A 13,976-nucleotide genomic window follows, 5' to 3' on the forward strand; every position below is an offset into this window, starting at 1 on the left:
TTATTGCAAACCTGAGTGCTAGAAATAGCTTTGAGAAGAAAATGCTTTAATTGATGGCTGGATACAAGAAAGCAAGAATGGCAGGGGAACAGGTAAATCTGAATGTCGTGAAACAAGAACTAGAGGAGCTTCCTTTCTGAAATAGAACCCAGTGAAGGCAACAGGGCTGTACTGTCCTGTTTAATGGGGACCAAAAAAAGCACATGCAGATGATAACATTACATATTGCTGCTTCCTGAAGCATTTTTGCCCTATAAAACACATAGCTGTCATTTATTCATTTTGCCTTTGAGAGCGGATTGAACACCTCTGATACCTGGAATGCTACTGAGTATCAGAGACCCACAGATCCTGAACTCCAGGATCATACATCAAAGGCCAGGAAATGAAGACCAAGGATGTCTGCCATCAGCATCATAAATGGGTCTTGTCCCAAGGGACCTCAGCTGTGCCTCGGTAATTCCCTGGAGAAGTGGATGGGAGGGCCAGGAAGAATAGGACACTATGTCATCAAGACAGAATGACCAAGAACTAAGAGGCAGTGTACTGGAGACCCAGGAATATATAGGGTTCTGGAAACCTCAGAAAATGCTTAAGAAAGAAGTATGAGTCATTCAAAAAGCCGCAATTGACAGAAAATTAAAAATACATAAACAGATGCTCTGGGGCTTCACAGAAATGTAGCTGAGTAGTGATGCTGGTCACGTGGACAAGGGAGGCTAGCCATACAGGGTGACTCTAAATACTGACTAACCCCACACCACTTCACTTTACTTACATCTTGACCAGCTGGTCCCTGGGGGCCAGGAAATCCGGGTAAGCCTCGAGAACCCTGATGAAAAAGAAAGACAGGATCTGACTGTGAGAAGACAGGGCTCATCTTTGTCTGGCTACAGATGGCTATGACAACACAATGAATAAGCTATGCAGAGAGACCACTCGTATGAACTGTCACCCTAATGGGATCTAGAATCACCTTAGAGATGGACCTCTGGACATGCCTTGTTGGGATTATTGAAATTATGCTAATTAATGAGAGAAGACCTTTCTTAAGTATGGTCAGGAGATCCTGAGTTGTAGCAAACAGGGAAGGTCAGCATGGTGCTTAGCTTGCATTCATCCTTGTCTCCTAACTGTGGATGAGATGCAAGCGCCTGCTTCACACTCCTGCTGCCTTGTCTTCCCTGCTACAATAGCCTGCACCTTGCACAGAGCTAAGTCAAGAAAAAGGACTTTTTCGTTATAGTGCTTTCGTCAGAGCATGCTGTCACAGCAGCATGAACAGAAATTTGACAATACTGCATGTGTCAAATGCACCGTGCTCAAACCTTACTGAGCAAGATGCACTCTGTGGAGACGTGTGCATGGACACAGATACAACTCTCAGGAAAACCTTCCCTGGAAGCCTGATACAAGTCTAATGCATTAGCTCTTTGCAGCCCCTTTGCTGGGGTGGAAGGCACAGTTCCTGTGATGAACTAGGTCTGAGCACTAATCCGGAATGCCCTCCTATGCACCTTGAGTGACACAGCCAGCCCCATGAGCTGCTAATCAGCTAAACAACTTTCCTTGCACATTTTCTGAAGATCATTCCCATTATGTTGACATTTTCTGGGCAACATCAGGCAGTGGGTCTCATTTTCTTAGATCGAACTAGAAAATGAACTCTTCTTGGGGCATTGCTTTCAGCTCTGCAGGAGCTGAAATGGCCTCTTTGGGGGTCTTTGCAGATCTCTCCTCACACCGGCACTTTATCCAGAGTCTCACCTCCCTCAGCTCTACTCAGCATAACTTGCTGTAAAATCCCAGGGCCATAAGCCTCAATTGTTCTGAGCCTCGGTTTCGTCATCTAGAAAAACATCTACAAGACTTTCTATCCTCTTTAATCAGAAACCACAAATGAATACCAATTTAAAATATGTGTCCAAAGGCTGGACATGATCTGAGCTGTTGAGGTTTAGTTGCTCTGCTCATGAGGTGACTTAAAGCAGAAGACTCTCCAGTACACATACAGTAAATGCTTGGAAATGGCCAACGATGGTGGCTGTTCCTGAGAACAAATGCATCTTGTGAGCTCTCCTGTTGCATTACTATACAATGAACCCAGCAAATTTTGACAGCGGCTCAGAGCTGTTGCTGCCTCCATGTTACAAGTCAAGAGAAGTCCTCTCATGTGTTCCTGGCTCTGTGGCTAGGTAAAGCCAGAATTCAAAACCAGTTTTTCTGGGCATTTGATTAAATTCACTAAATTTGGGTTCCACTTCTTTAATGAAGAGATACTAACAGGTAAGACCATTCTCAGTGTTCCTCACTATAAATCAGTTGTCCTGGATTAACTGAACCCACCACTTTCTTCCTCCTCAGTGTTCCCATCAGCCTGTGCTCATAATTCTGAAGAGTCTGTCTAGGGTGAGGAATTTCTAGTGGCTTTCAATTGCCTCTGATTTAGAATCATTTTAAGAATCTGCCATCTATAGCATTCCATACCGGGAGTCCTTTATCTCCTGGTTGTCCTGGGGGGCCCTGAGAAAAGAATAAACAAATTAACAAACCAAATATAAATGCTCATCTCACCATTTAATGTGCTTTAGGCATTTTTAAACACCAAAAAAAAAAAAAAAAAAAAAAAAAAAAAAGAAAGAAAGAAAAGAAAAGAAAGAAAGAAAAAGAAAAACAGAAAACCAGGGCCTCACACAGCCCAGGCTGTCCTCAATACTATATAGCTAAGGATAGCCTTGAGTTCTTGATCCCTTTACCTCCACTTCCCAAGTTCTGAGACTATAAACACAGACCACCAAGCTCTGTTTTGTAAACTGTATTGATAATAAAGATTCTCTCCTGAAAAAGTGTTACACACTTGTTTCCACGTGGTTTCTCAGTCTTGTTCCACCCCTTCCATACACCTCTGGTGTGCCCAGGATTTCCCATCTTACATACGCTTGGAGAGGTACTGGTTCCTTCTGAATAGGCCAGAGTTCAATTTATCAATGAGAAATTCTGTTTTCCAAGAGCAGATCAGCCTGTGCCATGAGCCTCTGCTACCAGATGGGTGTGTGCATATGGAAGGCAGACATGCCTTTGTGTCTGGACTCACCTTGTTACACTTGGGAAAGCCTTTCATAGTGAATGTGATCATGACCCTGTCCTCAGCTCACTATTCCCTGCATCTTGTAGCAGCACCCAGGGAAGCATAAGTTCTCCCAAGAGGGAGAAGAACATTCAGTCAAAGGCCAGGGTCCCTGCATTGTGATGAAGTACCCAGCTGCCCTATTGCTTATGTCCCTGAGCTGCCAGAGAACAGATGAGCATCCTTAAGAGTTTATAGTGGTGTACCAGGAGAGGCAGGGATCCAAGGAGACAACAGAAAAACAGAGCACTAAGGGTAGTAGGTCTGTCATCTGTCTGAGGCAGAGAAAAGGGTTGTAGTTTTTGAATCAATATGTTTGAAACACACACACACCAGACAGAAACAAAAACAAAAGCAAACAAACAAAAAGTGAAATTGGGACATTTAATGGATCATAAGAAAATCCCATAAACATTTATGTGCTCGCTCTTTCTTTCTTTCTTTCTTTTCTGAAAAAAGCATCATGATCTTTGTATGACAGGGTCTCTACCACAACATTATACTCTGCCAGTGAGCAGAGCCTCAGCAAATGATCTCTACAGACACCAGCATTTCCACTCTCTTTCTACAAGCACTGTGGTCCAGGATGCAGCCATCAATGAGCAAGCATTTTTTCCTATGCCGAAGTATTTCTGATAAGAGAAGCTAGTGAAATGTGAATAGCAAGCACCACTTAGCTATTGATGGGTTCTTATTATCTAATTCTAAAACATTTACTGCACTCAATACTAGCTGAATCCTTATCCATACACAAAGAAAACCAGATAAAAACACAGAGGGGTGTGTGCAGAAGGGAACCTTCCACTTTTTCTCCCCATGCCAAGGGCATCAGATGCTACACACACACACACACACACACACACACACACACACACACACATGCACAGCCTAAGAACGTTAACACTAGCAGGATGCCTGCATACCTGGCATCTCTATTACCCATTGATATAGAGAAACTGAAGCTGAAATGCATTAAAGTAACTTAGAAAACGTGAAACAGGTGAAGTAATGGGTTTGGAAGTCGTTTCTGCTGTACCTGGCTCTGAGGCCACCAATTCCCCAATCATAATGCACCATGCGTCTAAATTTTGTTCTTACGTAGCCAAGGGGGCTGTGATATATTATTTAAAGAAATGTAATGAGGGCAGCCTGTCCTTGGCATGAGGAATGTTGCTGTGCCATTTTTAGTGCCACTCTTTGTTTTCAAATTAAATTCCGACTTTAAAACCTTTCGCTTGGTCATTAAACAGGGTTCCTAATGACTTTCTTATGCAACTCTGATGGATAGACTTTGCATTCAAAGACATTGTTTCAAGCCTTAGCTTTATAAAATATTAGCATTTTGACTTTAAGCAAATTCTTTCACCTCTCTAAACATTATTTTTCAATTACAACATAAAGTTGGTTGGTGACCTTCCCCCATGTTGTTAGAAATAAAGGAAAATACAGAGTAGAAAAGCCACCTGATGTTGGCCTCACAAAATGCATGCCTGTGGCTAGCTATTCTACATACCTTTCAAGGCTTTTGTGGAATGAACAGAAATTAATACAGAAACCCAAAACTGGCAAATGTGCAAAGAATAAGTCAGTGGGATGCTCAGGCACAAATGGGATACCTAAGGCACATCCCTCTATCCAAGGCTCATGTACCATCACAACAGATGGTGGGGCAAAGGTTATAAGAGCCAGAGGTCATGGAGAACCAGAGCAAACAGTGTCTTCTGGATATGACAGGACACTGTGCTCATGAACATAGCAGCTATGGTGCCCCATATGACAGGAAGCCAGTGAACATTCCAGCACAGAGGCAGTAGAAAGCCAGGAGCCCTGCCAACTGCAGGCCTGTGGACAGTTGGTGGCTTCTGAGAGAGGCAGAGTGACTATTCGCCAAAGGTGTGGCTCCTGGGAGTTCAAGCCCAATCCCATGGAGAGCTCTGTATTTGAGTATACAGGCTGGAAACACTGGGTTATACAAAATATATAATTTTTTAAAAGAGGACATAGATTTGAGATGGGCTGTGAGGTGGATCTGGGAGGAGTTAGAGGGAGACGTAGAAGATGTATATGATCAAAATGATCAATTGTATACATGTAATACAGTTTCAAAAAATCAATAAAAGTATCTTAAGTGTGTCATGGAAAGAGGACTGCATAGTGATTCCCTTCCTAGCTCTGAAGCCTATGTATCTCCTCATAAGACTAAACCACACTTCCATGCTGCTGACATATCACTTCTCCCCTTCCTGTTGCTTCAGCTGTGAGCTAATACCACAGCTATGCATGAACACACATGATACATCCCAAACTGTGAGCTTAGACAAGCAAACCATTCTTCCTTTGCATTGTCGTTGTTGGGTACCCCATCACAGTGATTAGAGAGGTAACTCACACATAATCTGATATACGTATCCTAAAGATACTTTACTCAACACCTGATTAATCCTTTAGTACCATTTTCTACCCAGAGAACTTATTGCTGCTTAGTGACTATAGTCAGAGATCTAACCAAGCCACATACATTACAAACCTATACCTCTATGGCACAGAGCAAGGTTGCTAGGCCTGCATCAAAGGACTCGGGTTCCACTTGCATGGGCTCCCATGGAAACAAGCTAAAACAATTTGACCATCAAAAATATATATTAAAACACCAAATTAGACCATAAATTCTAATGGGTCATTTCTGAAGGATATTATGTGAAAGCATTCACAGGGAATACCCAAGAATTTCCCTTCCCACTAGGTACATGAGCTGAGTAGATGGGCTGTAGAGGAGAGAACTCTCTACAGAGAAACCGTTCAGCTAATAAAGACAGAAGAATCAATGGACAGAACTCCTATAGCACCAATTTGCAGCCTTTGATGTGCTAATTGATGGGGCTTTAGACATCAAACGGGTGTGAACATCACAGAACAAGACCCACCAGACATCCTATGTGCTTCTCGATGTGCAAGGGGCCACCTGTGAAGTCTTGCCAAAAAACATCAAACCTGAGTCTGATCAAGCCACTGGATTTGGAAACCAACTAATGAGGCCTACAACAGTGGCAGCTCCTGTTAAACTACCGTATTAGTGAATCCTGTTAGCAAACCTAAAACAACCCTGTGGAACAAACAATAAGCCTGACTTCCTCTATAAACAAGTAGCAGAATAAAAAGAATAAACAAAGATGAGAAATCTACAAATAAGTCAAAGATCTTTATAAAGACCGAGCAACTTGTTCACTTGGCTTTTGATTCAAAGAACAAAGAGATTTGCTGAAGAGGGTTTAACATTCAAAAGGCAAGTAACAGCTGTGTATTTGGCATTGTGTTTTCTGGGTGTGATGATGAAGTTGTACTAACACTTTATATGTTCTTATCTTTCATAAATATAGTCTAAAATATGTAGAGGTAAAATGATGTATTCCTAAGAATGATTCAAATTAAAAAAAATAATAATGGAAGCAAAATAGGCACCACTAACTTAGAGATCTTAGTGGGTAACTTTGTTGGGGTTTATGTTAGTTACTGTGATAAAACACCATGAACAAAAGAAGCCTGGGGTAGGGAAAGGGCTTATTTCAGGTCACAATTTCAGGCAATAGTCCATCACTGAGGGAAATCAGGGCAGAAACTCGAGGCAGGAACCTAGAGGTGGGAGCTGATGCAGAGGCCATGAAAAAGTGATGCTTACAATTTGCTCCTCAAGTCATGCCCAGCCTTCCATCTTAGACCACCCAGAACCCCCAGCTTAGGGGTGGCACCACCCACAGTGAGCCTTGCGCTCCTAATCAATCATCAAGCTAGAAAATATATCATAGGCTTGCCTACCAGCGAATCTGGGGTGGGGGGCATTTTCTCAACCAAGATTCTCTCTTCCAAAATAACTCTAGTTTTGGTCAAGTTGACATGAAAAGGAACCACATGGCTACACAGGGTGTTGGTATATCTATCATTCTGTATCATAGGAGAGATGACAGAGAGGATGGGGAGGAGAATTAATTCTCTTCTGTGCAAAGCCTGGCATTCTTTTTGTGCCTGGCATCTCTTCCACAGAAACATTCTGTTTCTCTTTTCTGTGAAATGCCTTGTCCTTAAACTTTCTCATCTTGCTCCTCCTGGGTAGTACCCTCATCTTTTCTTAGGCATAATTCAGTGGCTCTTGGTATCTCTTAACCCTGATCTCCTGAATCCTGATCATGTGTAATGGGAATGGCTTGCCTCATACAAGGAGAATCTTACGTATTTCTTGGAGTCACTGTCCTGTCCCCCAGCATGTAAGACATATCACAGGCATATGGAAAGCAAAGTTCTGGAAAATAACAACATACTTTACTTCCTTATGTGCCTATAGCCAAAGGAAGAGGCATGATCAACTTTTTTGACTATGGGACCAGAGTACAACACAGAAGCAGAGATAAACAGAAGGTATCCACCACATGCCAGACCCTTGGGGCTCTTTGTCTTGTCAGTTTCCACTAGCTGCATCTGTCAGCAACTACCAGTGTAGTAATGAGTGTAAGCATTCCCATGTGTCTTCTTACTTGTGCATGTGTGCCCGTGTCTATATCTGTGGCATGTACTGAAGACAGATGTTCTAACAAATGAATTGTTAGGCAATTTTGTCACTGTGCATACATCATAAAGTGTCTTTGCAGAAACTAAGATGACTGTTGCACCACTAAACAAAATAGTCATTAGGACATTGTTATACATGTCATCCTTCATTGGCTGGAATATCCTTATGCAGAGGGAGCACCGGAAAAATAAAGAGTGCCAGGCTTTCTGCACAGAAGAAACCTAGAAACAGGGGGCATCAAGAGAAACTGAGGTCTGGCCTGGAAGGACTGAATGTCTCCAAACATACTAGAACTGGTTTAGGTCTATGGTCCAGAAAAACAGCTGTAAGTCTGCATTCTGGAAAGAATGTGGACTCAGAGACCATGAAGTAAAAGATGTAAGTAGACACTCATTTGCAAAAGGAGACAAAATGAAGGCAGGGCCATGGGCCATTTTGCTACCCAGGACCAAGAGTTCTTCCTTCTGATGACTTGGGGCTGTAAAACTAAAACTTAGCTCTCCTTAGCCAGAAAAGCTTCTGTCTCCAGCATGTCATGAAAGAAGCGGGTGTCCCATTCCCTCAGAATTATAGGATCACCACAGTGCCACCACCCAGAGTAAAGATAGGGAACAATAAGGAACGTAAAAAGACACAAGAAGCACTGAAGATGGCCTGAGAAGTGACATCCCCTCTGTCCTCCTGCTAGAAGAGCCTCTGGGACACCTGTTTTCAGTGCAGAGGGTTCAAGGCCTGCTTCCTACATCCTCTACATGGCTTCAGGGGATTAGCTTCACATATTCACCTCTGCTTCCTCAGCAGCAAGCAGTGATGGTCGCAAGGATGTTGGGAGGATTAATTGACAATGAAGAAGGGGAACCTGAAGCTTCTTTTCAGACTGCCTGCCAGAGGCAGGTAATCTTAGATGACATTATTCTAATTCTCACGCTTCAGTGGCTGCAAGGTTTATGATTTTTTTACATTCTTCCATAGAAACTACAAAAGTACTTCTTCACCTGACATCAGTTAGTTCTGAGCTACTATCCACTCTTTTAAGCTATAAAGCCATTGGAAGGGTGTAGGGACCCATTGGTGCTTGTGAATATTAAGGCACATCTTGACTGAAGTCGGAAAAGTCCTGAAGCTGTTTGATGACATCACAGAAACAAAGGTAGGGTACTGGGCATCATCACCAATAGCATCAGGCTATAGTCTCCCAGCTCCCCTGATGGTGCTGCTGAAACTGCAGTCACTTGGTCCATATATGAACCGATGGTCAGAATAGAAAAGAGCCTGTCCTGTGTTATGTGGTTGTCAGGAAGAGCCTTGTCCTTACAGAACTTCTGGTATCAAGCCCAAGAGCTTTTATCTCCCTATGGTCTGAATGAGCTCATGCTTTAGCTTTAAATCTTATCAAAAGGAGACCAGAGACAACTTGAATATGTGAAGATTTTGTTTGTGAAGGTCTAGAAGCAGGAAGTTAAAACCCCAGGTCGCTGCATTACCATACTGCCTCCTGTCTGCTGATGGAGCCAGGGATAGCAAAACAAGCTCCTGGCTCTCTTCCTGAAGGTTGCAAAGCCTATGAATGATACAAGTTTGGAGAACAGGCTTAGGAGGAAGGAGGCAGAGGGCAGCTTACAAGACCTCTCCCATTTTCCTGTACCAGGGCTTCTTTAGCCAGAGGAGTATATGAGGCTAAAGCCCAAAGCCCAGTTCCTGAGAGCATGCCCCTAACTATGGCACTGGCAGATCAGTACTCTATACCCCTTGTTGTTTTTGAAGGAAATCTCTAAGAGTGTACCATGTAGTTACCCAGGAGCCTGTACAACAGGACTCAGCTGCCCACAAGATGCATCTGCTTGATAACAACCCGTAAGTGGGCTTTCTTCCTGCCTCTGGCTCACTTTGTCACCTCCTAAGAGCAAATTCCTAAGATCATCTCTCAGACTCATGGTTGGGATACCATCTTAACTTTGAAGGATAACTTACTTCACCTAGGACTGTCACGTTGAATATGATCTTCTGTTCCCTAGCATGGAACACAGAGAGAGAGACACTGGACTGCTCAGCAAAGATCTATGTTCCCCAGTAACATGACATATCACTTCGCTACCTCCACTTACCAAACCTGCCAGCAGCAAGTCCTCTCATGCATCTTCTCAGGCCACCACAAACCTAGGCTGCTAGCCAACAAGATTTATGGTAATGCAACATGATTTCATCCACCAGGAAGCTTTTAATAAGTCCAAGTGGCAGACATGCACTAAAGAGTTGATTTACAGCCTCTTGGCTGCCGCCAGCAAATTACTTTTTCTGTGGAATCAGTTAGGCAGGAAGATACTTCATAGTGACTTGAGCTGGCTAGCTTTGGGCTGAATTGTGCCACTTCTGCTGCCTGGCTGTATGTGACAAGCTTGATGTGGAATGTCCTTGAGGAGTGGACAGGACAAAAAGGAACAACCACAGTGCAGACCCTCAGCATGGCATTGCCTTCTCTAAGGGTCAACTCTATCAGAAATCACACTCCTAATTACAGGGAAAGGGGTCGTTCTGATAGGAGGACCTCCAAAAAAAGAAGTCTAGGTAACTGTTTCTTTTTCTTTTGTTCCTTCTAGTGACTAGACACTCAAATAAAGAAGTCCAAGACAAAAAATATTCCATAGATGTAATGGAGAGCTTTAATCTTCAGAAATTCTAGCGAAGAATTTATTTAAACAATTAAATCTGATGAGACTACCCAAAGGGAATTCATTTGCTTCTACCACAGTGCCTGCGGAAACCAGGAAGACCCAGAGACCCCTTATAATTCTGCCATCCTAAAGGAATCCTCATTGCCAGAGGGATGGGGTAGACTTTTTCCAGTGGGGAGGCACCCAGGCCTGTTGCAGACTTGAGGAACAGAGAATGTGTGAGGAGAGAGGCCTAAACTGACTCCGATTATGAAGACCACAGAGAAAAGCAGAAGGAGCCTTTATTTTATATGATAGTATAGATAATAAGGTAGATTTCTTTATCTTTGGGGAGTTACATATAAAGAATTGTGTTATTTGGTCTCTGAGCTACAACAATGACCCAACACTGAGATACTCCCAAAGGTACAACAGTGCCACTTCCATTTTAGAGACAAACAAAAGCTGTCTAATTGGATGTAAGAACTGCTCTGCTCAAAGAGAGAGAATTTATGGCTGATATTATAAATAAGACAACTATCCACAGTAGTAAGCCCATGGACCCTAGGGGAGAACCCACTACTGCCATTACCTTGAGCCAGTATAATATCTAGCTAAATATAAATATTTATTCTTATACCTACAGATGAGTGTAGCTTTTAACCCCCATTAAAAAGAAAAAAACAACAAAAACTAAACAACAACAACAAAAAAACTTCTTTTGTACCAGTCAAAAAACATTCTAGGAATCCACAACTGGTCAAAAAGCAGAGCAGATCTGACCATGGGGTGGCCAACCCCAAGTGACATATCTGCAAAATACTCCTATAGATTGTCCTGAAACTGTTTGTATTTTAATGTTAATTCCACTTCCCCAAGAAGGCTGCCTTCTTAGTCAGCCCTAGTCACCTTAGTCAGGTGACTCCAACTGACCCCATCTTAATTAGTAAAATAAAGGAAAGTCAGTGACTTGGCAGGGTGAGGGAGGAAGAGAGGGGAGAGAGGGCAGAGGAGGTCAGAAGATGGAAAAGGAAGGTCTTGGCAACATGGAGCTTCCCAAGGACCAGCTAGACCCAGGTGATATTGATTGGTGTTAAAAAGCTATGGACATTAAGGATTTTACTGGTCTAATATCTCTTATAGAAGGGCAGTTTGTATCTTTGTCTATTTGATGCAATCTTGTTGTGCAGATAATTTGTGAATGGAGAGTTGAATATATAAACCTATATGAAAAGCTATCAGGCTGTAGAGTTGTGTTTGTGGGATTTTGGGATACAGAAACACCTTGAGACAGAGGTAGAGAAAAGGTGGCAGTAAACCTCCAAGGGAAGGGAGTTTTGTGGACAAGCTGAGCTGTGGTAGTGGCTTGGACCAGGTGTCAGAGGTGCGTGTGGCTCCATTATCAGGGTCTGGCCTGAGGAGTGAGACCTCGGGGTGAAGAAAGAGATAAACTGATCATTATTTTTTATATTTACTGCAACATACTCCTTGCATCAAAAGCTCAGAGCATGCTGTAGAAGGTGGAAGAAGAAAGATTATAAGACCAAGGTTTAATATGTCTACTGGAATAGGGTGTCTTCTTTTTATGTATCCAAGGTGCATCCAGGAAATCTCAACAGTATTGTGGATAGTGGTAATCTTATAAAATCCAGCACCCAAATAAAGTGATATATGTAATTAATAGTTATCTAATAACAAGTAGCCAGCCCTAAACACATAAACACAAAAGCAACAGCAGATGATTTCAGTAGGCTATATTAACATACATGCATAAACACACAAATACACACTCCATAACAATTATAAAGACAAGAGGTTATGAATACGGTAAGGAGTGGAAGATGGACACAGGAGGACTTGGAGAGGGAAATGATCTGAATACAGAACTTTATCTGAATTTCTCAATAAAATTAAATAGTAAAAGTAATATCACCTTAAGACACTTTTGGTTGTGGTCTGTGTTTCTCTAGTATGGAAAAAGCAGAGACTCATTCATATGCTGTTTTGGTTTCTAGCCAGGTTATGTTTAGCAGGGGTTAAGTTGGGTACATGGCTTAAAATAATTATTATACGTGGGTACATGAGCTATTCCAAGGCTTAGCTGAGTATTTGAGCTTTCCTCAAGTAATAGTAAGACATGGCTGGCTGTCAAAAAAAAATCAGTTGAAGCTGAATCAATATTCTGCCTTCAGCATAAAAGAGCAGATGGAAGAAGAGAAAAGCTCAGATTGAAAATTGTCCTTAGATTCTGAAAGCTATCACTCACTGACAGGGAGAAGAAAAGACAGGCTTCTGTGATGGTAAGAAGACACAAAACATGATTCTATTCTCAAGAAAAGAAATATAGTTCTTCACTGAAAAGAATTCTAAATTTCAATGCCATGTGTCCTGGTTTTGGACAAAGCGTGTGTTCTACAGAAGATGGCTGGCTGAGGACAAAGAGGGTGAGCCTTCACTGGGACTAGGACCTGCAAGAACCTACAGAACTCAGAGACAGCAAAGCGTCAAGTTCCACAGGTTTTACAAGTCTGTACCTTCTAGATGACAAAAATCACGCTTTAAAACCCACACTATGAGGACAGTCTATGGATGCTGTTTTACAACCACGATCCCATTTAAGTTCTCACATTTACCAATTAGAAGAATCAGAAATACTTAAAACTGTAATATTTCCCCAGATCATACTCCTTCCTCAGCCCAATTTTATTGGCCACAATTTTGTTATTCAAAATTTTGTTATTCAAAGTTTGGTCCACGGCTCTTTTTTTTTTTTTACAAACATTGAGTGAAGTCACACCCACAGTCGCTATCTACAACACTGAGCACATTGATGCACCATCATGAAAAATAAGACCCCACCCAGCTCCCCACCCAGCCCCGAGGAGCTGCAGACACTTGCTGAGGAAAGAAGTCAACTTCTTAAATGGTAGGCACTTGTACAATGAGTACCCTTGCTAAAATAAGTAAGCCCATAACTGTGTTCACATGGAACCCTAATTCAATTCAGTTGGCGACAAGCAGGAGACATGGGAAACAGGAGGACAAGGGAAAAAGGGGTCCGAGGGAAGAAAGAAATGGAAAATATAATAGTGAGGAATATGACCCAAGTATATTTATACATATGCAATGAATTCGGAAAGAACAAGAACAAAGTTAGTGAGATTTGTTGCAATTGTTTTGAATCAGACCACAAGTTGTGTTCTTCTTCTTCCCATTAGAGGTAAAACAAATTCTGTAACAACCATAGCCATACAGACCTGCATTTGATGGACCCAAGGACACACAGCCCACTGCTGTACCTGAAACAGGACTATCACTGCAAGGACTTATACTGTAGACTTTTAAGGGAGTTATCAGGGACTTGCAGTATGATAGCTGAATAAAGACTCACAGGTGGACCAGCAACCCCAATGCCAGGGTCGCCACGGCTGCCAGGAGAGCCAGGGATCCCAGGTGTTCCTCGGTCACCCTGGGGGACAGAAAGACAGAATTAACGGATTAGTGCTGGCAAGATCAGGCACAACAGCATAAAAAGGATTGTCTCACAGAATCCTTACAGATGCTCCTTCAGCTCCTCACCCATCACTCAACTTCTCTCTCTCTCTCTCTCTCTCTCTCTCTCTCTCTCTCTCTCTCT

General features: G+C 42.4%; 1 protein-coding gene across 1 annotated transcript in view; it reads right to left on the minus strand.

The window, feature by feature from the left end:
- COL22A1 (collagen type XXII alpha 1 chain) overlaps window positions 1-13,976 on the minus strand; it is a gene marked incomplete at its 5' end in the record, with an annotated part of 192,663 nt that overhangs the window by 63,647 nt on the left and 115,040 nt on the right. Inside the window, 3 exons of the mRNA XM_080939438.1 lie at window positions 779-832; window positions 2,488-2,523; window positions 13,731-13,808. Coding sequence (XP_080795564.1) covers window positions 779-832; window positions 2,488-2,523; window positions 13,731-13,808 — 168 coding nt within the window. The remainder of the gene's footprint in view (window positions 1-778; window positions 833-2,487; window positions 2,524-13,730; window positions 13,809-13,976) is intronic.

Source organism: Micromys minutus (assembly GCF_963924665.1).
Source record: "Micromys minutus genome assembly, chromosome: 27".
Classification (NCBI taxonomy): Eukaryota; Metazoa; Chordata; class Mammalia; order Rodentia; family Muridae; genus Micromys; species Micromys minutus.